Below are 27367 nucleotides of genomic sequence, written 5' to 3' on the forward strand. Positions count from 1 at the left end.
GATTAAAAATAATACAAAATGTGTTAGTATCATTCTAAATTATTCTCTCTGTAGTGTGTAGCATTAGACAGAGCTGAAAAGTTTTGCTGGGAAAGTTCAGTAAATTTGCTCAGTGCTCAGCTGCAAAAATGCCATGTGTTGGTCAGTAGATTGAATACTGATTTTTAGCAGGTATTTTATGTAGATTACAACCAATTCAGAGACAGTTCTAGGCTACTGTTTGCCATGGTGAAAAAACCCCAAACTGAGTGCAATATTGCTGTGGGCATTGGACTGAAATTCAAAACTTTTTTCTGTATATTTTACTCTCCAGTCCTGTATCATGCACTTGCCATTTTGTCAGTTTTATTCAGGGAAGGTTCAGCTCACTGATAAGGTTGAAGCTTGAGATCAGTATTGTTAACTAATACTTACTAATAAGTTCCATGAGTTCGCCTGACACATCACAATCTCTCAGTCTTCCATCCAATGAAAACAAAACTTCACTAAAATCAGCCCCACATCTGGCTTATATGTGCAGTTGGAATTCTTGGAAGAATATCCTTTCAGTCTGGCATATGGACTCTTTGACACTGGACATACTTTCAAATGAAGTCTGCAGTGAGGAATTGTTTGACACAGTAACTCCTTTGCCAGTACTTTACCAAAGTTATTTTCAAATCAATCAGTATTCATCTCCATTCCTGTCACTATAGTTTAATGCTAACATCATTGTTTGTGTGCAATGCTTTATGTAGAAAAAATATTTTAGAATGTTTTATTTCAAGCATTTCTCGTATTTGGTCTTTATGCTGTGTGTACTGAGGCACTGTATGGAAGAAGGTAGGGAACTGTCTCATTAGAACTGGAAATACAGGATCAATTGTTACCTATTTGAAGTTTACTTATTATTCCAAAAAAATAAGCCTTACTGCTTCCATGAGGTGAAGGTGCTTTGTAATTAGATAAAGGACTAAGCACAGAAAGTTCTGGTGTTTCCCCCTATATCTTGTGCTTTTTTCAAGCAGTACCAAACAATTAATTAGATAAATTTTATTTTTTTATTTATATGTAGCCATGATACCTCTTTCATTACTCTGATATATGAATTGATGAATGAGAATAGAGGCCTCAGAAATCCTTTAGTGGGAAAAGCTACTGAAAAGAGAAATATCAGACATCACCTTGTAGTTACTTGAAATATATAGATTCCGTTAGAAGCCAATTCTTACAATAGAACCAGACTTTAATTGATGTTGTAAAAATTAGCATTTTTAATTATCCTCTCATATGAGTTATGTTGTTATTGCTGGAATATGCATGATATTCTGTACTTGTACTCCAAGCAATGGATTAAGCAACATAAATTATTTTAATACACACAGTAAGACTTTGTAATGTGGCATATTTGTAAAAGTAGATCAGTTCTTGAACCAAGCCTGCCTGAAGAGCTTCCGTGTTATTCATCAGATAACTTTACTGCAAATGCAAAGTATTCCCTAGTTTTTTTAAAAAAAATTATTTTGGTTTGTTTTCAGGACTGCCCTTCAGACGTTGGTGACTTTAGAGCACAGCAGTGTTCTGCTTACAATGATGTCAAATACCAGGGCCACTTGTACGAGTGGATCCCTGTGTACAATGATCCTGCTGCACCTTGTGCCCTGAAATGTCAGGCTCTGGGGAAGAACCTGGTTGTGGAGCTTGCCCCAAAAGTGCTGGATGGCACTCGTTGCAACACTGAATCCTTGGATATGTGCATCAGTGGAATTTGCCAGGTATGTTTGTGGTGTGAATCTAAATGGGGTCTTTGTTGATAGGCACTTTGCCCTTCAGTTGGTGCTTTGGGATTGTTTTTCATTCAATTTATCAGTTTAGATGTATCTGCAAGTGCTGTTGAATGGATCGTAGATAAAATACCTTTTCAGGAAGACACAGAACTTCCTGACTGCCTTGGCCATGGATATTTATCTATATAGATAAAAGATCAATAAAATTCATTCACTCTTCTATTTATGCATGTAAAAATTAATGAACCTAGTTATTGTAGCTATAGCTTTCCAAAATGTAGTATATCTGTGTGGATGTGATGAAATTGCAGAGCCCTCCATTTAATTTTATTCATTTTCTGAGTCTCATATAATCTCTGTTAAGGAGAAAATTGGACATTTTATGGGATTCAGCCCATAATGGCAGGTGTGAGTATGTAGGTCTGTCTTGTCGTATGGATGTTGTGGTTGCATGAACTGTATGTTGTGGTTGCATGAACTGATTGCTTGAGTCTTTAAATGGCAATAGAATTTCTCTATATATTTATTATTTATTAGTTATGCTATTGACTTTATGCAGTTTGTTAGAGTTACAATATTTGAGGCTTGCTAGCCTTGCCCACGTCTCATTCACAAAGCAATATTGCAAACCTGTTTTATGAACAGAGCCGTTTATAGAGAATGGACATGTTATTGCAATTAGTTTTCTTTCTCTGCAAGTGGTTGTTGCTCTGCTAAATGTCTAAAATGTGTGTGACTCAAAAATGCAGGATGTGGCCCAGTGAGAAAAACAGCTCTATTATAGAGGAAAATTTGACACATTTGGCAGAAGACTGGTGCATGGATCATAGCAGCATTAATATATGATCTGGACCTTGCTGTGGGTTTTATGTGACTTCTGTGTACGCTGCAGTTCCGATGCCAGTCGTGTCAACACAGGGTGCATCTGCTGCCTCTGGAACACAAGAATTCCTCACAGGGAGACTCCATTTGTCAGTGCTGCTTCACTCTGGGTCCAGCAGTGCTTGTTACCCTCTATTGGAAATAGGATATTCCTCCAGAAACTCTGGAGGTACAATAATGTATTTACTGGAGGCCAAATAATGTATTTCTTGTGCCCATGTTCTTAGTGATGCTTCCTATCCCAATAAAAGGCTTTTATTCTAGGAGGTGAATTTACAGCAGCCTTTGCTGTCTGTGCCCATTGCAGCCCAGTGTCAGGCTGGATCTAAGGCAGCTCTGGGCTCTTCAAGGGCCGTGGGGGTGTCAGTGTCTCCCACAGCGACTTCAAACACCTTCTTCCATCCCTCATTTGTGGCATAAAATTCTCTTTGCGCAGAGTGGATTCAATTTTGTGAAGAAGAGTTGGGAGGTATATTTAAAAGGGCTGCTTTCAATGTTTCTTCTTAGCATTTTGTAGTATTCGTGTGTATATATGATGTAAAATGCTTGGAAATGTAAATAATCAATTTTTAGAATAAATGAAGTGGTGAAGAAATTAATCATTCCAGAAGCAGGAACTGGAACTCTTACACTGTTGAGGAAAATCAATTTCTTTTCTCTGTCTCCCATTCTTATTTCCTTCATTATTTCTTAAAATTTCCCAAAAATATTTTTCAGTGTGAGGTAGCATCTTCAGGAAAAAAACCTGGAACAAACATATTTAGAATGCGTCCTGTGCTGTAACTTATTCAATTTTTTAAAATTTATTGCTGATACTCATAAACAATTAGCTTTTTAAACTTCATTTTCTTGAAGTCACTGGCTATTCCTGAGGTGTTTTTGCACAAATTGAACATTTTTGCTTTTTAAAGTATGTATTTGATAATTTAGTGTTGGATAATTTTATTGAGGCTTAAAAACTGAAGTAGAATTCAATTAAATTAATGATGATTCATTTAAATAATCTTTTCCTCTTTTGGGGGAAGAGTAAAAAGTTTCTTACTTGTGAAAGGGGCTGTGGGAGGTGGGATCTTCCTCAGAAAACAACACAGAGCTTTGTGCTACTCCTCTTTGAGCAGAAAAAGAAAACAAATTGATGCCTAATCTTTCCCAGAAAAAACACGGTTATTGAGTTAACTGCTCTTAAGAGAGACAGCACAGTCGTGATTCCCCACTATTGTTGCTGTGAGATCTGTCTGGTGGGTTCTGACATGTAATTGGCACAACCAGCAAATTGCTTGGCAAGTGTTTTTACAGCTAACTCATCTAAATGAGCACATCACACTGCTGATGAGGGGATCTTCACTTCTGTGCCTGGGAGCGCCAAAGACTCTCTGTAAAGGAGACTGGTGCTGGTTTTGATCATTTATTGTCTCGAAGTTGACTCAACTTCCCCTCCTCCCCAGCATGATTTCACTTTTGTCTGTGTTCTGGCTCCTGCTAAGGTGGGCTGCATCCCCATTTCTGCCTCTTGCTCAAGCTCTCACCTTGGCAGCCTATGAATTTACAAAGATGGTGAATTCTTCTTCTCCAGCTTCACTTCTGATCCTTTGCACTTCCCTTATCAAGCAAATCAAGCTAAATAAGCTCTAGCCAAGAAAACCGTGAGGTGACAAAGCTGCACTCTGAATAGGAGGTGTGAGACTTTACAGGAGGTGAAATCTAAAGATGGTGGAGCAGAGAAAGGTTTATTGGGAAAATTAGTAAGATATTTTGGGGTGTCGTGAGGCTTAACTCAGTCAAACCATTTGATCATGTTTTAGTTTGCTACTGTCCTGCTTCTGTTATCAACTCAAATATCTGGGCCTGTTGTGTTAAATGGGACAGGTCAAAACTTCACTGCCAGGATTTTCACACTTCTGATATTTTTTTCTAGTCTCTGCATAACTCCCAAAACATTTTTTCATATAATGTGTTCCTGCTGTGCCCATCTGGCTGTGGGTGGAGACATTTAAAAACATCTGCATGTCAGACACATATGTGGGCAACATTTACCCAGTTACTCCGCCTACTTTGGGGCCCTGCCTCTTCTTGGGTTTTGTTTTTAATTTGTGCAGACCTGCTTTTTTTCTACCAGAATGCAGAATGGGGTGTTACTTGTGCCAGCACCTGAAATGGTTACAGTGATAATTTTCCTAATATGGAGTAATATGTTTGGACAACAAATACACACATCACCCAAAAAATCTGGAGTCCTGAGGAGCAGCCTGAGTAGTTCTGTCCTAGGCTGTCACAATTAGGTCAAGGATGATGTAAATCCTGCAGTGAACTTTCCATTTAGTGTCAGCAAGTTGTTTGTGTTCCAAAAAAGGCAGACACTACACTGTGCCTTGTAGCATATGGCATAAATTTAGCTGACATCAGAACACATCCCACATGTCAAGGGGAGCACCATCCACTTCTGCCATGCCAGCTCTCCTCTGTCACATGTCATCATATGGCAAGTAGGTATCACTCACCACCAAAGCACTTCTATGCTGGATGTAAATATCTGTCAGAGTTTTCATTGAAAACAGTTTCTGTAAGCTCTTGGAAGGCTCTTGCCCTTCTTTTTTTTATAAGCTCTGTTTGTGTTTTAAACTTAAAATTGTAGCAGGTTATTAATTTCTTCTGAATCTTGACTCCTTTTATCCTGAGAGTTGCTTTCTCAAACTGTTTGTGTTGTGTACTTTCTCTTTTGGTTCCTGCAGATACATTTTTTTGCCTGTAAATATGTTTCAGGACTGCCCAAGATGCACAGGAGGTTTGGTGTGCAGAGACTCAGAAAGGAAGGTTTCCTTTCCATCCTGTGTTACTGCAGACATGTTTCTAACACATGTTAGTCTGAGTAGTTAATTCCTGAGTAGCTGTTAAAAAAGCACCTTTTATTCCCCAAAATTAATACTTACTCTTGATTTTTTTTTAATATTTAAAAATTACAAAAAAAAGTCTGTGTTACCTTTTTCTTCTTTTTAGCCTTTAAGTGATTCATAGGAAGAATGGATTTGGAGGTAACTCTGTGTCAGGCCAGCTGTTATACTAAACCTGGCATTCTTTCCTGGGTACCACTAATTAGCAAATGCACAGAGTAAAGTGAATTTGGAGCATGAAGGAACCCCTGAGTAGATGCCTGTGCTCTGTCTGTGTGTTACTGTACCAGAGCTGGCAGGCTGGACCCTGCCCAGAAAGACTGGCAGTAACTCAGGGAGATCCAACAAAGCTTTCTGGCTCTCAGAGCTGCATATGAAAAACTTCATGTGACTGCACATGTGTGGCAGGGGTCATAAAACTGGGAGTGGGGGCTCCAGCTGCAGCTCAGCTGGGAGATGCTGGTGGCTCTCCAGAAGTCCCACTGGAGGATGGGGCTGAGCTAAGCAGGGGCTGCTACATCCTGGTGACCTGTCAGTGTCACCCTCCCTAGCCTCAGGGGGCTGGTTTCTCATCTGTGGAAGCTCTCGGCACTGCCCAGCCCAGCAGATCATGGAACCACCCTTCAAAGGCTGCTCCTGCCCCTTTGAATATCTCTGCCCACCTTGGTGTAGTAGCTCCCTTGTGATCACATTGTTGGTAACTCAGTGGTGGGCTTTTATAAATAACTAATAATGCCAGAATGTTCTCAGACACTGCAGGTAATAATGGGATTCTCTCAGGCACTGAAGAGGTTTTTGGGATCACTTGTTTTTCTTTTGCAGTTTCCCACTCCTGCTAGAAACTGGTGTTTCTTTTCAGGTCTTATCTTATTCTTGCTCCTACTGTTTCTTATGGAGAATGCTCTCCATAGGGATTTCTTACTGTGGAAGTTTATCCTTTCTTGTCAGATGAGTAGTGGGTTTTTTCTGATCTCCAGTGTCTTATCTATACCTCTTTGGTCATAAGTGATTCACTGCCAAGTTTTGTTTTGTTTTAGTGAGCTGAGTGCAAGTGTGACTTTACTTCCCAGCCTAGCAAGGACCTAAATCATATGAGCTGTGATAGCAGAAAAACTCATGATTTGGGTGTCATCTTGAAGTAGAGCCTTAGTAACCTTCAAATCCCCCAGGACTAACTTCACCAAGCAAGGCAGATTTGGCTGAACCCAGTCAGAAAAGGAGCAAAGTCATTTGATTTCATATACTGATTTCTTTTTTGAAAGTATTCTCACAAACAAGAAGCTCACTGGGAGTTTGTGTCCTATCCTCTGGCTGTGTGTATGTGTGTTTTTTTATATGGAGACCATGTGGGAAAGGGTACTTGCTCCTGCTGGGTGGTCCTATAATCTCTCAGCTCCTCTAGCATGTGACAGGTCCTGTAGTAAGAGTTAAAGGTTTTGGAAGCACTTTGTTTTATTTGATGGAAGTGGATTTACAGAGTTGTGGAACACTCTTTAGCCTCTTGCCTTCAGATATAAAATGTCAGCAGAAATATGTGGAAAGTCTTTTTAGGAGCCCTTTAGTATGCAGTGAATTTTATGCACTGTATTTTTTTATTTTCTGGGTTTTTTTTTATTGCTTTACATTCTTTTCCTCTGTATGGATGGCTCGGGAATTTGAACATCATGGAGCGTCTCCTTGTGCCCATCATTCTGACTTATTTTGCACCTCCATTCTGAGGTTTGCATTTTGACACACTTTGCCTTTGCTGCCTGATTTCTTACCTTTGAGGAACTGAAAATCCTCAATCAGAGGAAGTTTTCCTCCTCCCAGCACGGCTGCTGCCCACTCACCTTGGCAGCTGGGACTGCAGCTTCATGGGCTGTGGGGAGATGGGCTGGGGAGTTCCCTGCTGTCCTGAGCCTGGAGGGGCTGTATTCTGTTAATTAGCACATGCTGAAGCCTGTGTCAGCTTGTCTGGGCTGCTACTGTCCTGGGCTGGTTTGATTCCAGAGATGTGGGAACCCGTGCCACAATCAGGCCTTTGTTAGCTCAGACATCACTGAAGACCTCTGAGACCGGACCATGTGAGAAGAAAATCATGACTCAGATAAAGTCATCAGAATTTAGACCAAGATAAATCCTCAGTGAGGATAAACTAGGGCTTGAAAGCCCTGCTTGAAAGCTAAGATTCCACACTACTTTTAAAGTAAATTAAAAAAAAAAAAAGAAGTAAGTTGCTTAATTGGAGGGATGTTCTGGTATCTCTCCCTCTCCTTGTCAGAATCAATTACTTGTGGGTGATGAGCATGGGAAAGAGACAGTGGGAGCTTTTTTCTTTATGTTCTCTCTGGGGACACATTTTATCTGTGTAGGAATAAAGTGCAAGCTGAAGCTATCATGAAGTGAAGGATGAGAGCAGAGATTGCAAAGTCCATGAATAGATGGGCTTTGAATGACAGCAAGGTTTTACAGCAGGGCAAAGAGACATGGAAAATATTGACCAAGGGAGAGAAGGATTTTCACATGACAGTTTTTTAATTCATTTTTATTACAATCAATTCCCATAGCCATATTTAAAATTAGTTATTTGTTGTGTGCATGCAGTCAGTCCTGACATCTGCCTGTGCTGGATTCTGTGCTCAGACAAGTAGAGCAAGGGAAAATGCAGCAAATATCTGACATGGATGCAATGAGATCTCTGTACTGTCATAGCACATGCAACTGTGCCATGAAACACAACCTTAATTTCTCTGAGTTTGGGATTTTCTGAGTGTCTATGTTTCTGGAAATAGAAATCCCTTTTCTCTGAGCAAGACCCAGAGGACTTTAATTTTCCCTACTGAGTGATTTTAATAAACTGCAGTAGAGATTTGTCTTTTTGAGCATGTAAGGGTTTTTCACTGTTTTCTTCCTTTACTAGTAAATGCTGAAATAAAACATGTCCTTTCTTAGTCAAATAAAAAACTTGGAAAATGCATTTTTGTCAGAAGTAATTTGGAGGTTATCTTGTATTTTGGGCAATGCTGTTAACCTTTAGAAGTATGTAGATGTTCTTATTCAATTTTTATCTCAGTCCTCATCTCTTGTAAGCCTGAAATAAATAAATAATTTGCTTTATAGAAGTCCAAATACTGCTGTCCTGATGGCTGGGCAGTCAGATCACTAAGTTGGATTTGCTTGGTGTAATAGTTTATTTTCACACTGTATTTTACAAATCCTGGCAAATTTTAAAGGCAGTGGAAGGCCCTTGCACCAGGGACACAAAGCCTTTGCCACCCTTCAGATCTGCTGCTGGCCAATTTTAAAATAAAAACCACTGGACAACATGTACTGAGATAATTACAGACTGTTCAGCCCTTGAAGAGAAGGCTCTCCTGTGCAGCAGCTCTATCACATTCTTGTGAGAAGTAGAATTATCGTCTCCATTTGTGCATTCTGCACTTCACTTCCTTGCTCAGCAGAAGTACAGCACCTCTGACATTTTAAAGCACTTTGGGCACTTCCCCATAAGTGATTTGCTGGGTTTTCTGCTTCAGCTGAATTTCAGTAAATGCCATCTGTATGTTTGAGTTGAAATTCCACTTACAGGTTGTTCCTGGAGTACACATTCTGTGCATCCTTTGAAACAGCCATGCCACTGGAAGCACATGAATAGAAATGTACCCAGAGCAGCCTTCAGCTGGGCTTTCCTGACAGCTGGGGGGTTTTCTCAGCAGCTGTAGAGGGATGGTAATCGTGTCCTATTGAGATAAAGTTGAATTGAGTTTCTGTTTTCATTTTGTTAAACCAAATCACATTAATAAAGAGCATTACTCCCTGACACTGAGCTGCCAGTCCCTCAAGCAAACACAGAACACTGCAAAACAGAAGCTTACCTAATAATTCTAATGGAATCACTGATAAATGAGAATCTGTATCAATATTGAATTTCTTAGTCAAAATAGGAAATTATACAGTATTTAACAAATACATTGCTGAATATTTAAATGGCACGTCTGCTAAAGAGCTTAGTCTAAGACATGGTAGATAGAAAAATAATTGCACTAGCACAGCTTCAGTTTTAATGTTTCATAGAATTTATGTATCTGTCACAAATAAAAATAGCAGTGATTTATTTTTTTGTGGCTGCTTCTATTAGAAGAACTCAGAATATTTGTTTTTTCTGGCTATACCTGGATCTTTGGCTCCAGAGGACCCTAGAAGGGGGAAAGCTCACTTTGAAGGAGAAATATTATTTATATATAATTATCTATATTGCTGGATATGATTTCATGCTTTTGATACTAATATTGACACTTAACACTTGCATGATGCTTGTTATACAGAGATGTCTGGTTTTACTCATCTCTAATATTCATTCATTCTAAAAATGAATATTTTTATTTTATAAAGTGTAGGTTTATCTTCAGTTTATTTATTTGAAGTATATAATCTTGAGTCATTGGCATTCCAGAAAACTTGAATAATTGAAATTGAATTTAGGATGGCTGAAGCAATGGTACAACAAACAAGTGTTGAAATTTTGAAACTCAATTCTGTATCAGATTCTGCACTGGCAATTCTAGTCCTGTTTGTATTTTTACTTATTAAGAGAAGTCTCTGAAAGGATGGAGGGAGGGTGTGGGTGGGGTTTGCCTTGTTCTTCACTATGGTGCTTTTTTACCATATTGGAATTTCAGTTAAAATTCTGTCATCTTGCAGTCCTTTCAATTTTCTTATCATACTTAATTATAAACATCTTAACAAAGGAAGCCTTTTGAATTTAACAGATTATTCTTGGACCTTCACAAATCAAAATTAACATGCTACATTAATTTCTTTGTTTAAGTCCAATTCCTCAGCTGAAACACTACTAATTGAATAAGACCTAAAGAAACAGCTTTACATGAGCTTCTGAGTGATTTTTGGATTCACATTTGCAAAAATATTTTTAATGTTCCATAGTCACGTTTAACATATCAGCAGTGATTTCATTCTTCTCTTTCATCCATATTGCTGTATTTTATACCCTGACCTTTTGCTCTTCCTTTGCCTTTCTGAACCTACATGAACTATTCTAAGCATGCTCCAAAGTATTTAACACCCTTCAGGATTGTCTTTCACAACAGCACTGCCATGCTAAGGTTTGTTGGAGCAGATGAGTGGTTTTGTTCACTGCTTAACCAGATGCTTTCTATCTGCGCTGCTTGTGAGAAAAGTATATATAATTCTGTAAACTATATAGCTCTTTTTCATATTTCTTTTTTTTTTCCCTTTGTGAGAACAGAAAAGTAACTTATTCAGGTTCTGTCCAAAAATATTAATGGATTGGAGGCCTGTTTTTGAAAATAATCCTGCCATATCCAAATTCATTTGTACCCCACCATGGACAATTTTATAAATTCACAAACTGCTCATTTTCTCAATGCTCTTCTAATATTAAATTTCTACTTGCTTTTTGTTTTGTTACATATTGGTGAATACTCTCTCTGCTGTCTGAGGAGCTCAATTACAACCTGGTCGTTACAGTACCTGTATCCCTGTATCATTTTTTAGGATGATGATATTTATGATTACAAATTTCTTAAATTCACTGGGTCCCCACCCTTCCATTACACAGTTTGTGTTATCACTTGTTTCATTTATTCAGCCTATGTTAAAATCACCTAATATTATTTCTGACTATGCCCTAAAAGCCTGCAGATGTTTTCCCAGTCTGCCTGTAATATTTACAGCTGATCCCTTTGCTCTGTAAACAGCAAGCAATGTGGGGCAAATTAATCCCAAAAAATGCCTTAATTGTGAAAATCATCAGCCTCTTTGGCTGAGGTGGACAAAGGCTGCTGCCATTTATCATTTTCTTGTCCTTGTTGCAGCTTTATTTGCAAATAACCAAATTTACTGTCTTCAAAATGTTTCATCAAACACTTTTTTTTTCCCTTCAGTAGTTGTTAGCTAAAATATGAATACCTTAAATTCATAATATTTTGTGTCACAGTGCCATATGATTTTGAGGACCTGTTTCCAAGGCTATACCTTACAGCTTCCTCTTCTGGAGATCTATGGCTGTTCAGCTCATGTGAGACATACCTGATCAAGGGTTTGCAAACAGATAAAAAAGGCTGGCTCTAGACTCTGATGTTTGAAATATGTCCCATCCCAGTGTTCACTCATTAAGATTCCTTCTTGAATTAACTCTAAATTTGTGGCTTGTCACTTAAAAACCTGTGACATTTTTGGGTCCTTCATGTTAAACAAAATCTGGGATTCTATGCTCACTTCAATTCGAAATTGTGATTATAATTTGAGTTGTTTTCTAAATTGTGTTCCCAGATACCATTGCTTGATATTCATATTTGTAACAGCTGATGCAAACATGATCTGGGAAGGAAATCTGCAGAGGGTGAATGCATCTAGCTGAACACAGCACCTTTGCTGTCAGGGGAGCTGTAAACCTTTTCCCACATCCAAGTCCCTTGCAGCTAGCACTCCTGTTTTATTTCTGTGGCATTTCTGTATTATTAAAAAATAAGCAATAATACAAATGAAACAGCCCTCCAAAGCATGCTGCTATGTGCTGATTATCTTTTTGTACATTCTGTGTAGGACACAATAATGCCTTGTGTTTGCACAGTTGTGTGATTTTTGTTACACCCAGTGGGAGTTTGTTTTCACAGGGGCTGTGTGGAAGAGCCCAGGCTGGATGTTTGTTATTGTCATGTTGGGCTCTAATGGGCTGCTCCTGCTCTGCTTGCTCAGTGCCCTCCTCCCACTAAAGACCTGCAGCATCTGTAGCCTGCAAATATACAAGAGCTAAACTAAGAAAAATAGCACTTTTCCACACAGGGTGTTGCAATGTGCAGCTTATTTTTTCCTTTGAAATGAATTGATGAGTGAATAAACTGTTTAATATATAGAAACAGAGATGTATTAGAGATATATGTGGAGAGATTAACTTGCAGTGATACAACTTACCTCCATGGTCTAGTAGTGTCTTTATGTGAATAAGGGCAGGAGGATCAGTGGAGAACAGTAATAACTTTAAAAGTCTTCCAAAGAGAAATATAGACTCTCTCAGCCACTGGTATGGTCTCCATCACTGCACCATCTGCATGCTTCACAATATTTAGGAGATTAATTCATGCAACATCTCTGTCAGCTGGGGGTCTGCAGTCAGATCTCTTCTATGGATTGGAATGGAAAAGCACAGGAATTTTCAAGGTTCAGAAAAGAAATTCTGTTGTGGAGCTGGGAACTGAAAGAGTTGTCAATGTTGAGGTAAATGTGTCTGTTGAGCACATTATTATTATATCTCATAAAATTTCATCTGCTTTCTGATTCACAGAGTGGCCCAGTCAGTTTCTGTTTCTTAAATGATGTTTTCATTCATTTCTCAACGTTAATTGTTTATAAAGTGTGAAGATAGACTTGTTTATAGTCATTTGTTTACAACCTTCCTATGTTTTTCTGGGTGTCAATAATGAGCCCAGAGCTAATGCTAAAGACAACTTCAAGTGCAGATCCTTTAATCTGTAATCCATGCCTAAATTACAGTACAGTGTTGCCACGTGCCTCCTGTGTGGTAAATAAGCACCTGTTCTGAGATGGTCTGAGTTCACATGCGTGTACATTTGCTTTATTTTTACAACTAAGTTTTTGTTAAAAGCAAAATGATTTAGTGTTAAGTGGCTTATTTATTTTTAAAATTAATTCCTTGCTGGGCTAGAATTAAGGTCCCCTTCAATTGCAGGAATAAAATAATTTCCTGCTGCTAATGTAGGTTTCTCTGGAAAATCTGAAGCCCTTAGGGAGGAGATGCCTTCCCTGCAGGTCTCTCAAGTAAAGGACTGTAAACTGTCCCCATTAATGCCCTCCTCTAAAGGGAATTCAGGCTGTAAGGAATTGGGAAAATAAGGGAAAGGGGCTGAAGGGGGAGGTGGGGCTGCTTTGTTTTCTTTTCCACAGACATGTGAAACTTTGAGATTGCATTTCTCCGTGTTTGGCAGTGGATGTGTGTGATTTGTGTGTCTGTGTGTGTGTGTGTTGACTCAGACTAGAAGGCCCAGCCCTGCCTCTTACGTGTGGACTGGATCCTCACCTCTCCAAGGGGATCATGTGTCAGTTCTGGCACAGCACAGATGCAGGATCTTGGCAGCTGAGCTGCCCCTTCCAAGCATTTTTATATAGGAAGAGGCGTGTGCTGGCCAGTTTCAGAATTCTAGCACTGCTTTTAACTCTGAGTTTCCAGAGCGCTTTCTATCCGTTTGTCAGTTTGGATTTTTGTTAAATATATACACACCCATGACAAATTAGCTGCCCTTCTCAGGGGTATGTGAATGTAAGAGCCAGGTAGGCTGACTTGAGAAAACTTGAAGCTGGAGATCAGCTTTTTACCACATTGTTCAGCACTTGGTACTCCCTGAAAGATTCTTTTATGGAATGGTAAAGAGTAAGATAGGTGAGGCCAAATATTTATCTTCCATTCATCAGGAAGCTGCTTTTAGTCAATTTTTGTCTATTCTTTGTCTTTCCATTTTCACTCCCATCTTTCTTGTGGAGTTGACTGATATGCAGAAAAAGAAAAACCTGGAAAAATGTTTTCATTATAATTTGGAGGGTTTTCAGTTGACAGGGTTTTTTAAAATTGCTTTTTGAATTTTTGGCAGTGTTTAAGTTTGGGTGTTTTTATAATAATCTTTGGAAAATTTTATAGAATGGGTCTTATATTCATAAACCAGAAAAAATCCAAAGGTGAGAAGTGAATCGTCCAAGTTTTTTAAAAGCTGGTTAACAAATGTGTATGTAATTGACATTGATGTAAATGGCAAATACATCTACACAAGTGCCAGTTAAATTCTGGATGGCCAAGACACTAGAATGTTAGGCCTGCCCTCAACTCCCTCTCTATGAAGCTGAGGGCTGAGTGCCCTTTAAATTTTTTAACTTGGATTATTCAATTGCATTTATCCTTTCTCAGACATAATTAAACAGGTGATGAAAACCAAATTGTAAATAACATAGCTATGCTTTGTCTTGGAAAGAATAATGCTCAATAGTATTCATTCACATAAGTAGTGGGAAATGGATTAATGTATTTCCTATGCTTGAATAGCTTCATATATCAGTTGTTGTGGTTCATCATTAAAATCATGGAAATGACAGCATGCTTTTAAAATCCTAAATGGCAAGATATGCTTTGATAGAATGAGGCCAACTCATAAAATCAAAAGGATAACATAATAAATAAAATTCCAGAAACCTGAGCATGTCTACTACAGCTTTGCCCTCCTTCTGACTGTGGTGTTGATGTTGGCAGGCAGTGGGCTGTGATCGACAACTCGGGAGCAATGCCAAGGAAGACAACTGTGGAATCTGTGCAGGAGATGGCTCAACATGCAGGCTTGTGAGGGGACAAGCTAAGGCACATGTCTCACCAGAAAAAAGTAGGTTGCAAATTGATCCTATGCTGATTTATCCTTGACTGTGTTTTCTTCTTCTGTGTTAGCATGCATATTGCAGTGACCTTTTAGCCAGATACTTGTTTGCAGTTTTACAAAGCTACTTATTCTGAAGTCTGTGCTAGATTAGTCTACTGAAATTCCGCGAGGGATACCACACATTAGGGTACAGCTAGGAAAGAATTTGAGATATGCATTTTTTTTTTTAATAGAGCTACTCAATTCATTCTATCAGGAATAACCATCAAGATGCACATCTTATTTTAGAGGGTATCCTCATGTTGCAGTATATGTGATGCTGCAGCACTGTTATTAATCCATGGAAACATCTTATAGATGGTTTTATGGAAATAGTGGCCTGTGCTTCTAAGTACCTGGTTTTCAAATTAACTTTGATTTTTTTTTTTTAATTTTTTTTTATTTGTTTGTGAGGTATTTTGTGATGTCCGATGACAGTTGAACTTCAGGGACAAGTTACAACTTGTATGGTACAAAAAGCACAAAGTGAAAGGGACTAATACTTCCATCTCCTTTTTTGTGTGTTTGGCTCAAATTCCACCATTCTTTCTCAAAATAATGAGCATCTTACTGGCAGGAACTCTGTAGGTCTCAGTAATATTGAAAATATAAAATATAAAAGAGGAAGGGTACTGGAATTAGACCCTTTGCTGGAGTCTGAAGAGTCTGGCTATTTTGATATGCAGGCAAATTTTTCCAAAGACTCCCCTCTGACATTGGTGCTCTCCACCCTCACAGATGATGCTCCCTGGGATCTCACAGCACATGAACCATGTGTTTATCATATGAATAGTTGCCTCACATAATTTTTTCTTTTTCTGTACTCATATTGTGTAATTGTCACATGGAGATGGGGCCTTTAGGGTTAATTACCTTCCTGCAAAGTCACTAGATAGAAGGGTGCTCTTAAAACCAGTGTTTAAAGATCAAATGTAACCAGGTTTTCTTTTTAATGGATGAAGCCCCTGCCTCTGACAGCTGCCTATATTTTAATACTGTTGCATTTCAGCCTGCAAAGATTTTGAAAGAGCTTTGTCTATGGAATCCTGCTAAAATCTTATTGCAGTATATATAGCTATTCCCATGGGTTTTTAAATGCCCCTGTTTGCAGTATGCTTCAGTTTGGATGTAAATTGGAGTAGTTTATTTGTTATCTCAATGCTCATTGCTTTGCAGTGGGGCGTCTTGGACTGTCCTGCAAGGGTGTTGGGCACCTCTGTGCAGGAGCATAATTACTGTAATTCAATATATATGTATAGCAAAGATAATCTAATTTAAAAAGTGACTGGTTGTATGGCAGTGACTTTTAAAGTCACAGGATAATTTTCCACAAGCCAAAGAGCCTTTTTTACATATTAGATGGTCTATCAGTGTTAGCCTGTGCCTTGCTTTGACTAAAGGTGTTTTTTATTGATGGAAGAGTGTAGTTCAGTAATTTATAAAATTTTTCATCATGAAAGAGTGAGAAAATGCTTACAGTGAGCTGAAAAAGAATTTTCATGGGGGCCACTTTTTATTCTTTTGCCATATCAAAGACTCAGAACTTCTGGTCAGTCAGCATAGATCAAGCATTTGTAAAGCAAATACTTTTGTAGTGTCTCCAGGTTATATTTGTGTTGTGTCTATAGATAGATACAGATATATAGGGATATATATGCACAAAATAGCTCTTTCCCTTTCTGATGGGAAGGTCAGCTGGAACTGAAGGGATTTGTGTTGTTTATTCCAGCTTTACAGCACCAGAGATTCTCCTGGAGAAGGATGATGCCTGGAAACACCATAGCTAGTTCTAAGGCTGCCCAAATAAACTTTTTGGATTGGTGACTCTGATTGGATAGCTCATGATAAGTGAAATAAAAAGTTTCACATTCAATTGCCGCTTGGGATGGAAGTACAGTAAAAACAAAGTGGTAAAAGGGATCTGGTTTTGAAACTGTCATTTTATGACAGAAAATATTAATTTCACTTGTGGTGTTCTGGCTCAGGTAAGAGCTGACTAGAGCTGACATCACTTGGTGGAAGGTCTCCCATTGCCTTGAAAATTCTGAAGAATGCCTATGGCTCATTGCTTCCTCTGTTATAACTCAGTGTCTCCTTAAGAGTCCTTTAAAATTAAAGACCAAGAAAGACTATTCTGAGGAAAGATGTCAGTTTTGCCAAGTTTTGGGTTTATCTTGCACTGCAGTAGGCTGGATGATATGAATGAATTACCACTGGCATAAGCAAAACAGTCCACATGATACTAAATTCAGAACTTGATGTTTTTCTTGGTTATTGTGATGGTGCCAAAATATATTTTGGGTCAAGTTGTTCAGCACTATGAAATGAGTTCCATATAATCATCCTGTGTGTGAATGAAATGGGGAAATAAAGCCATCCTTTCTTTGTGGTAAAATGTCAGTGGAGGGAGGCACATTATCTTCCAAAGAGTCATTTGGAAGCTTTCAGAACTAGTGTTGAGAAAATATCGACACATGACAGAAATGTATTTAGGAGGGAGCTTACGGCTGTGAGCAGGATGTAAATTTTACTGTTCAATGAAGCAAATTAAAAAACTGGAAAGAAAGCAAGAGCCAAAGATTTTAGTATAAAAAAGAGGCATAAGGGAAAATAAAGTGCTTGGTTATCTTAGCCCTTTATTTAAAACAAAGTAATTTAGGCATTGATAGCAAATGATTTCTCATGAAGGACTAATTTTGTTTTATTATCTTTTTTATTTGTTTTTACATTAATTTAATGTCTTTGATCAGAAAGTTAAACAGCAGTGAAAGGGAGCTTACTGTTTTGCAAATATGAAAGGAACAATTATTTCAAAAGTTTATTTTTTCCACTAACACTTAATTGCCTTTGAAAGACAAAGTAAGTTAAACTTCTGTCAGCAAGCCAGATTCTAACATTCTGGTAAAATGATTAAAGGTTTGACTAACGATATTCAAACAAAAAGTGTAATAGGTTGTAAAATGTACCATCCCTCTGGGAAATGAGGTATCATGGGCCTGAAGTTTCTAGTACTAAATGCATGGAACTCCCATTAACTCTACTGCTCTTTGTGCACGTGGAAAAATTGTAGGATTGGGCCCTCATATCTCCTTTCTGCACCATTGTTGGCCAGAAATGGTAGAAAAATGTTCTGGTTCTGATACCAACAAAGAAGACCAGATTCTGGTTCAGTGGGTGATGAAGTTGAAGGCATGGACTTGTCCCAGTCTGGTTTTATTTGATTCCCAAACTGCAAGATACTTGCAAGTTTTGCCTTTCTTAATGTTTTGCTGAAGATCTTATAAAAGCTTTCACTGGTGATGGCTTTGTAACTGCTTGAATTTCCTTTTTGCCATGTGCTTTATTTCCTATGGCACTTGTGTAATATACCATTGGTCACTTCTTCTCACATGATGTATGCCATCATCCCCAAGCATGCTTAACCAAAAACCTAATTTCACTTTGGTCATTTATCTAAAGGAGGCCTTTGGCACAGCTCCCTCTTCTGTGTCATCAGCCAGCTCAACTTTGTGACAACTTCTTGCCTCACGTTATTTTTCCCTCTTTGAAATAAATATACATGGAGTTAGCAACCCCAATTGTCAAGGTTCCCTGATACTTCATTTTATATGAAGGGTTATTTTCCAAAATTAGACAGTTGTGTCAGTAACTTCTCATGCCAGGTGCTATGTGTTTTGGAGAAAATTCAGCCAAAACAGCTCAGCATATTCCAAGGACACAGAAGAGAAAAACATGTTGTTTCCCACTGTCAAAACATTCTTGAAACCTTTTATTTAATATGTCTTAAAATCCCCCCATTGTTGGACTTGATCACAGATCAGGGATTTGAAATTTGGCAGGCAATGATCTTCTGGTCATGGATAAGTCTTTTGCAATGTCTGTGAACATCAACACATATTTTACTACAACCTTTACAAAAATCCCCAACCTTTTCCTTCAGTTTCAGTGGAATCTTCTTGGATGTTAACGGCTGAAATTTCTGAAAACTTATCCTTTTAAGTGTTCTCTAGCTTGTTACAAGTCCTGACTGCAAAGAGATTGCATGTGTGTAGCCTCCTTAGAATACATTAACGTGTTGCTCTTCCAGAAAGAAGCTATTAAATTTTTTCCTTGAGGTTGCTCTTGCTTTCTGCTTTACTGCAGTGTGGACCAGGTGCCACAGGATGAACTCTGTGATGCCTCCTACCTCACATTCAGGCATTCAGAAGAGATTTTGTGGAGAGCTTCCAATCTCCTGAGCTTCAGACTTATGACAGGGAATTACGAGATCCCATGAGAAGAGGGAAAGATGAGATGAGCTGAACAGGAAAATTTGCCATCAGTTCATGCAGTGAAGGAAAGGCAGATGTGAGAAGGTGGATGGAGGTTGTGGTACTGGCTGTACAGACACACTGAGTCAAGGAAAGAGGAAGAGAAGACTGAGATTAGATAAGGAATCTGGGTGGGAGATGGAGTCAAAAACACTTGGAGAGGAAGGGGAAAAATCAACTATCTGTACAGCCAGAAGAGGGAATTGGGACTAGTCTGGCAGAAAAACTGTGTGTGGGGAGGGAGAGGATGCCAATGCATTAGTGTTCAGTATGGATAAGGAGCACATTTTTTGAAGCAAATTTTGCCATGGCCCTAACATACTGTTCATCAGTTCACATCACAGAGTGGTCTTGGAGAGCATAAACTGGAATTTTCTGGATGAAGCTAAACCAGAAGATGTGTCCCAGAAAAGCACCTGATGCTCTCCAGCAGCTATAGGATATCTAGTCCATGGAATCAGACTAGAATTAGTCCCAACGAGGCACCTGCTGTTTTGCAGTATGGATTCTGGGTCTTCAGCACCAACTGGTTCAGTCTGGACATCCCTTTACTTTGATTGGTTTACTTGAGGCTGTTACAGATAGTATGAAGCCTCCTTCTGTACCTTCATGGTCCCTTTTGTCTTGAAGAAATTTCCCAGTAAGAACATCGGCTATTTCATTACTCATTTTGTACTGCATTTCCTTAAGATCCATTCTCTTGAGAGGCTTTTTGCTGCATGTCTTTTATGTTTTCTCCAGTGCATGTATTTGGGTTTGCTTTCATTAGGCAGGTCAGCACAAAGCCCAACAGAAATGCCTTCTGGAATTATGCCTGATGCCAGAGTGGATGAGGGAAGCCACTGCAATAAGGTTCCAAATATTCTGAGATTTTTAGTTCCTGTGTGCTGTAGTTGTTCCTGGATTACTGTTTGTATTTTGAGAGCACAAAGGCCTTCGATCAGAACCAGGGAGCCAGCAAATAAGTTCTGAGCAAATATATAGAAAGAAACACATTTTATAGACCTGGAATAAACCTCTGGCCTGCTATAAGAGGAGAGAGGGAAAAATCCCAACTGGCCCATATGTGAAACAGTAAATGGGTCCACCATGGCCCACATGGAAAAATAAATAAAACCTGCTGAATTGGATTGAGTTTAGGAATGTGGCTCCTTTATTTTGATCCTGGGGATTAGCTCCCAGTCTTACCATAGCAGGGAGTCTGATCTTGCTCTCATTGAGATCCAAAATCTAAATCCACATTAACACCATAGAAACAGGATCAAACCTTGACATCTAAAGTAAAAGTAATCCGGGAGCTTAATCAGCAAGTGGTGTGTTGTGTGCACACATTTGCTGAGAGATTCTCTGGGTGAGAGTGGAGGGAGATGACTCCATGTGCTGCTGGGAATCCCTGTCCTGAAAGCAGTGTTAGAATAGAGAGACAATATCTCTCACCTGCTTCTCAGTTTTTAAGGTGAGCCTTAATCTGACCTCATATGTTAGAGTCTGGTTGTTTCTGCATGTTCCAGATGATTTGGGCTAATTTGTTTTCATCTGTAGACAAAGGTCAGCAATTAACTTTCAAAGAAATACTGTAAGGGGAAAAAAAAATTTAATCAAAAATTCTCGGTATGGATTTCAGGGTAGCAATTTCCCCTTATGTTTTTGTAAGAGTTCACTGCTTTTAGCAGTGTGGACCCTACTGATTTAATGGGAAATGTACAGCATAACCATTTTAAATGGGTTTACAGAGCCTTGTGTTTCTTTAAGAATATGAATTACATTCAACTGAGAACCAGAGACCTTTGGAATATATAATTTTTTAGGAGCCAGACCTGGACAACCTTAACTATTGTTTCAAAGATGTCCTTAGGACAAAGAACTGACCTTTATGGTCAGTTCTGTCCCATTTCTTCCAAACCCTCATCTCTGTTCAGAAGTCCAAAAAATCTCACATTTATTTTTTCCTGTAATTTACTTCACCTCAAGGAAAGACTGCCCTAGGCCATGGTTATCTCAGTCAGGTTACAAAAATCTCCTGCTGTCAGACTTCTTGACAGGTCTGTGGGCTGCAGAGGTTGCCTGCTGCTGCGGCGGTGAGCTCAGTCATCCCTAATGCAAATAAAACACTTTCTGCTAATATTGTCTCTGCTGCAGAGAAACACCAAATTTAGCACCCCCATGAGACTTTTGGACCATATCAGAGAGTGCTTGGGTGAGGGTGGAATGTCTGTAGTACTGCTAAAGGAATGTGAGGCATCCTGGAAAGGGATCTGCAGGGTCTGCCGGGGCCAGCTGAGCTGCCTGTGGGGAGGTGCAGGAAGCTCAGCAGATCGACCCTGTTGTTCTGCAGAGGAGCAGCGCTGCACATCTGTGCACATCTGCAAAGCCAGGCCGTGTCCCTGCAGCACGGGCTGCCCTCGGTTCCACTTCAGAGCGGCAGGTCATGCATTCTGAACTGGTCATCATCTGACCTTTGTTGGAGGTTTTGTGCTGTGACTGACCTTGATTGTTATCAAGATGGGATTCAATTCCCAACCAAGTAAGCACAGATGGGCCCCTCAAACCTGCTTTCTCTCAAATACTGTCCAGCACATGTGAATTCAGTAGTTATTTCCTTACTTTAAAGATATACACACCCACTACCTCCTGGCTATCTTTAGCAATTCCTCTGATGAAAAACCAGGATGCAAAGAGATATTAAGTGGTTCAGTAGTTAATGTTTTTTCCAGGACTCCTTAGTTGTATTATTGTTTTACTGTAGTATTTTTCACTCTGGTGGAATACACAAGAATGAAATTAATAAAGCTCATATTTTATTACATCCAAAATAAATTGTTATATTTAAATGTCCTTCCTAGAAACTGACGATATAAAAACTGTAACATAAGAAGGTGTTTATTTCAGAAAAAATAAATGCAGTATTTGCTTGAAGTATTCTGAACATTTGGCAGGAAATCATACTTATGCTAAGGAGATGTAAACCAGAAGCTGATAATTTAGCATCTACTATAAAGGGGTCCAGTTTGAAGTGGAAAGAAACCTTTTTAAACTATTTTTTTAGTTAAAACTAAACTCAACTATTCTTCCTCTAAATATTTTATGGGTAATTCTGGAGCCAGTGTATCACTGACTTTCAACACACATTTCATTTTGAATCTGCAAAAAGGAACTTCCTCTGCAGCAGCCACTGAATGTGCATTAGTTTCATCACCAAGCAGAGCATCTTGTGCAGGGTGCAGCTGCAGAGGGCACGTGAGGCAGGGCCTGCCTTTCGGAAGAGATGCAGTTGGGCCATGATGGAAATGGGTGACAGCTCCTTGGATGCTTCTCTCTTCCTTTTGTGGATAACCCTGTGGATGCCCTGCTTTTGTTGGCATGAGGGCCTCTAGCCTGTTGGTTTGACTGGTAACTCGGTTTGCTTGGGCAAATCACAGATTTCCTACATTTGAAATGAGAAGTAATAACTTTCTGCCTTTGTAAAATGCACTGAAGTAAGTGTGTTGCACATTTATATATGAAGAGGCCTTTCAGGCAGCCAAAAGCTGTTTTGTATTGATATGTCCTGTTGGGGGCTGGTTTGGTTTATAGTTCATTTTAAATTGAGCCTCTTACTGGAAGAAATGATCTTATAGGGTAAGTTAGATGCAGACACCGCTATAACATGCACCTTATAGCTATTATATATTTGCTCTTAACTGGTCTGTAATTGGTTAAGGGTTAGTGTTAAGTAGATGATTTATTTCCTGTAAGTCCTGCCACTTATTAAAGTTGTGACCTGCAGCAGGAAATGAGGTGTGGGCAAAATGAGACTGAACAGCTGCAGATTTTTGTAAGGGGGAAGGACTACTTAGCAGATTCCTTATGTCAATTCAGTGATTAGAAAATAAAACTAGGACAACAGAGTGTAAATATGTTCCTAATACACTACTGACATTTCAGTTGTTATTGTTAATAGCAAATCATTTTCCAAGAGAAACCAAGATTTACAAGTCCATTTGTAGGTCTTAATAGTTGCATGACATATCAAACAGACTCAGTACACTGTACTTAATAAAATAACATATTATTTTTAATAGAAAAGTTGTGAAAGCTGTGAAATATTTTCTTAGACACATTTGAGGGTTTTCAGTCTAAGTATGTGATGTACAAATTCCCTGATGAGAGATAATTTCTAAACCAGTTCTTTAATGTTTGTAGGGGAAGAAACTGTGATTGCTGTACCACATGGGAGTCGCAGTGTGAGAATCACCCTGAAAGGACCAGCACACCTTGGTATGACTGAGCTGTTTTATGTATTTATACATAGGCAGAAGATAAAAACAGAACTTTGTATCTGAGCTCATCCAAACTTTGGAAAATATGGGTAAGATCATGACCTCGATACCTTGATTCCTCTTCCCATCTTTAATATCCAGCCTGGAGATAGTCCTAGAGAACACTCAAAACTTTACTTGGTAAAAGGAAATAAAATACATAGAGGTGGTTTCTACTCCTTCCGTTTAAACCAACATAAGGCATCTCAAATACAGTACACTCTTAAACAACACACCAAAAAAACTTCCAGAGTTATGTGTGGAACCAACATCCCTTGCATAACTCAGCACCAGATTTCTGTTGAAGCCTCTGACAAGTGATCTAGGTCCAAATAAAGTTGGGCGAACGACTACAGCAGTCCTGCTTCCATGTAATTCTTTTTGTCATTGCGTACCACCAGTGAGAAACAGTTTGTTATTCTCTAAGACAGTTGATTTCCAATATTTTCTTATAAGGCTGATGGCAGTATTTATGGCAATTTCCTTATCCATAGGCCTAGTTTGCCTAGAGAATTGATGGTTTCAATTCAATGGTAAGTGAATACCAAGCAATGAGATAAACTATTCATTTAACTTTGAACAATTTTTTATCCAGATGTGGTCTGGATCGTAGAAATAAAAAGAACTTCAGCTCTGAGATATGTAAACAGAAGTAAAAAATAAATTTTATTTGAAAATTGCTCATCAGTTTGTTTGCTTTCAAAAATATATTGTCACATCCTTTCAAGGAAAAAAACTGAAATAAAATTCCCTCTTCAGAACAGCTCCAGAGTGACAATAACTTCTAGATATACTACTTATATTAAAAAAGTACAAAGCTGAATTTATATTGAAATAAATAATATTCCTTTAAAACTGTTGAGGGGATGTGTGAAGGAGTGATCCTGACCAGTTCAGGTCAGGACTCTTGGACTTTCTTAAGTAGTTCTGCAGAAGGAAGTTGTTGTTTCAGCTTTGTATGAGGAAAAAGTACTAGATTGAGTGGCTCTTGGGGGATTTCTGGAAAGCTCCTGAGGAATGCAGCAGCAACTCAGTAACTGAGTACAGAGTGCTCCTGGCTTCCTACCCAGGGTGGTTCTGCAAAGAAGCTGTGGCTTGGCATCACCTTTGTTAGTTCACTCTCTAGCTGGACAGGAATTGTGAAATGTTCCTTTAACCACTTCCACCAGCACATGTGTTTGCAAATCTGCAAGGATTTAGACATTTTTTACCTAAAATTAAAATTTCAGAGGTAAAAACCAACTGAGAGCTGTTGTGGGGAGGGAGGTGAAAATTACTTCTGGCTTCATAGCCAGGTCTCCAAGAGCTGATGCTCCAGAGGTGCTTCTCCACCTTCCCACTGTGCGTGTTCCTGGGTGTTTGTCACTTAACAGAAGATACCAAATGATCCTTTGCTGCAACTGCATCGACTTTTGTGTGGGTGTGCTGGTAGAATTAAAGCCAGAATTAAAAAAAAAAAAAAAATCATCTACTATTACAGGTTCCATTTGTCAGAGATGTTTTTCCTGGCTTGCAATGAGTTGAATTTAACAGGTGAAGCAGGGACTACTTATTGTTAAAATTTTATACTGCCTCCTGTTGCCAGTATATATTTGTCCTTCAAGTAGAGTCAGCAGCAACAGCAAAAACTTGAAGAGCACTATGGAGTGTCTGGCACTTTTCCCTTTATCTTGTGTTCAGTGGGGCTTCATCCTGGGTTTATGATCTGGTCTTGTTCCAGGAAAGCACAGCTGCTGGACTAATCAAAAATGGAAATGTGGTTGGAGATGTAGCACATAACAGATTTGAAACAAATGCTCTGAGCATTGTTTTGCAACCTGCAGTTAGTGTTTGAGCAAGGACTGCTTTTCTTTGTAGCTGGTTAGAATAAATGCTTTGTTTGTGTCTCTGGGCACTTAAAGACAGGCAGCAGATTCATCAAGATGTTACTTTGTGTTTTTAACAAATATGGCTCCCCTGTATTTCTGCCTGCTAGGGTTTGGTGAAAGATTTGGTGGAAAATAACCAAGTAATTAGCACAAAAATGGGTCTGAATAAAATGTTTCATTGTGTTGGCTTTGTTTTTGATTTGGACTGTATCATGGCTTTTCTAGTAGTTGTTTTAAGAGCATTAGAATCAAAAGTAAGACTGAAAGTTCCCTGAAATTAATCCTCCAGCAGAAGAAACAGGAAAACCAGAAGCTAATATTTTTACAAGTGGCTAATGCTAGATAACTGAGTTCGTGAACTTAGGGAGGTTAAACGTTACTGAAAGGAACTGAAATGTTTTTCTTTTTGTCAATTTTTTCTCTGCTCACCGAGATCTGCATCATGTGACAGCCCTTAGCAGCGGCTTTGTGCACTGCTCTGTCTTGACAGATGCTCAGAGGAGCACGCTGTTGCTTTTGCTTGCATTTTGAGAAGAATGTTTTGTTTTTGTGCTACCTACAAATGAATCACAGAGAAGGAGCAGCTTTTGGGCAGCACCATACTTGCTCTTTATTGCACTGGGAGCAGGAGCAGTTTCCCTGGGAGCTCCTTCATGCACAGGGAGGTACCTGCAGAGGGTCTCCTGTGCCTCCCTGCCCTGCTCCTTCCTGCCCCCAAGAGAATGGGGGGATTCTGCCCACAGCTGGGCAAGGCATTTGCCATTTTTGTCAAGAGAGGGAAAGGAACTAAACACAGATAGTTACAGGTCTTTGGCAATGGTGATTGTCGTGCTAGGCACAGAAACAGGTGAGCAGCCAAGAGAATTCCCTGTCTGTGTGACTCTTCACATCTGGAGTCTCAAGGAATTGATTTAGGATGGGGAAGCTTACTCCTGAAGTCAAACTTTCCAGGTCTTTAGTATAACAGGACTCTGCAGAACAAAGAAACATTTGGTGAATTCTTTTCTTGTCATGAAACCAGTTGATAAAACCCGTGTTCTCAGTTACTTCTCTGAAATCAATAAATAAGCAGTATTTGAGGAAGAAATTCCTCCCCAGTAAGAATAATGATGTTATGTATGTGTTAAATACACTAAATGCTTGGTGTCACTCTGTTTTGGAAGGCTGTGATGACAAGCTCTAGGTACTACTGAGCAGGAATGCATTGCACCAGAGGTTATCCATTGTGCTGGGGAATAGCTCCTCATCTCCCTGTGTGACACAGGAAAAATCGGAGCAGCAGTTCTGGGGTCAGTGGTGTGACCTCCAGAGACACAGCCCTGGCTCCATAGCTGCACCTTGCAAATAAACACATTACTTGCATCCACATCTAGTAAATATGTCAGCTCTCTGGGAGTTACTGTCTTGTTGGTTGCTGAACAATAATCTTGGTTTCTGCTTAGAAAAACATCAAAAATGTTTTTTATTAAAAAAAATAGTAAAAGAACTGTTCAGAAATGCAACTGAGGTCACCAAATAAACATTTGCATCATCTTTTTGCACCAGCTGGATAATAATGTCTTAAATGCTAGTTTCAAAAGGATCCTGTACTCCTGAGCATTTTCCTGAATTTATTTTGAGTTGGAAGTACTTAAGATTTGATTTTAGACTTATTTTAAAACATGAGAAAATAACAGGCACCATGAATTTTTACTTAATTTTAAGCAGCATTTGTGATCAAGCAGTTTGTGATTTAAGCATGAAGTTTGGGATCAAGGCTTGCAGAAGCTTAATCCAAGAATTCTGAGTTCCATATATTTTAAAGGGTTATTTTGTAAGGCAATCAGGAAAGGACCCTTCCATAAAAATGACAAATAGAAATATGTAGTAATCATCTAAATAGTTCTTTTTTCTGGAATTAGTTTATATCTATTTGTTC

The 27367-nt window shown here is 38.9% G+C and overlaps 1 protein-coding gene across 1 annotated transcript in view; it reads left to right on the forward strand.

Annotated features, from left to right (window-relative positions):
* Positions 1-27367, forward strand: part of ADAMTSL3 (ADAMTS like 3) — a 168690-nt gene that overhangs the window by 80966 nt on the left and 60357 nt on the right. The window contains exons 5-7 of the mRNA XM_066558695.1: positions 1518-1754; positions 14814-14940; positions 23466-23540. Of these exons, the coding sequence (XP_066414792.1) occupies positions 1518-1754; positions 14814-14940; positions 23466-23540 (439 nt within the window). The remainder of the gene's footprint in view (positions 1-1517; positions 1755-14813; positions 14941-23465; positions 23541-27367) is intronic.

This window comes from Molothrus aeneus, chromosome 13 (assembly GCF_037042795.1).
Source record: "Molothrus aeneus isolate 106 chromosome 13, BPBGC_Maene_1.0, whole genome shotgun sequence".
NCBI classification, from domain to species: domain Eukaryota; kingdom Metazoa; phylum Chordata; class Aves; order Passeriformes; family Icteridae; genus Molothrus; species Molothrus aeneus.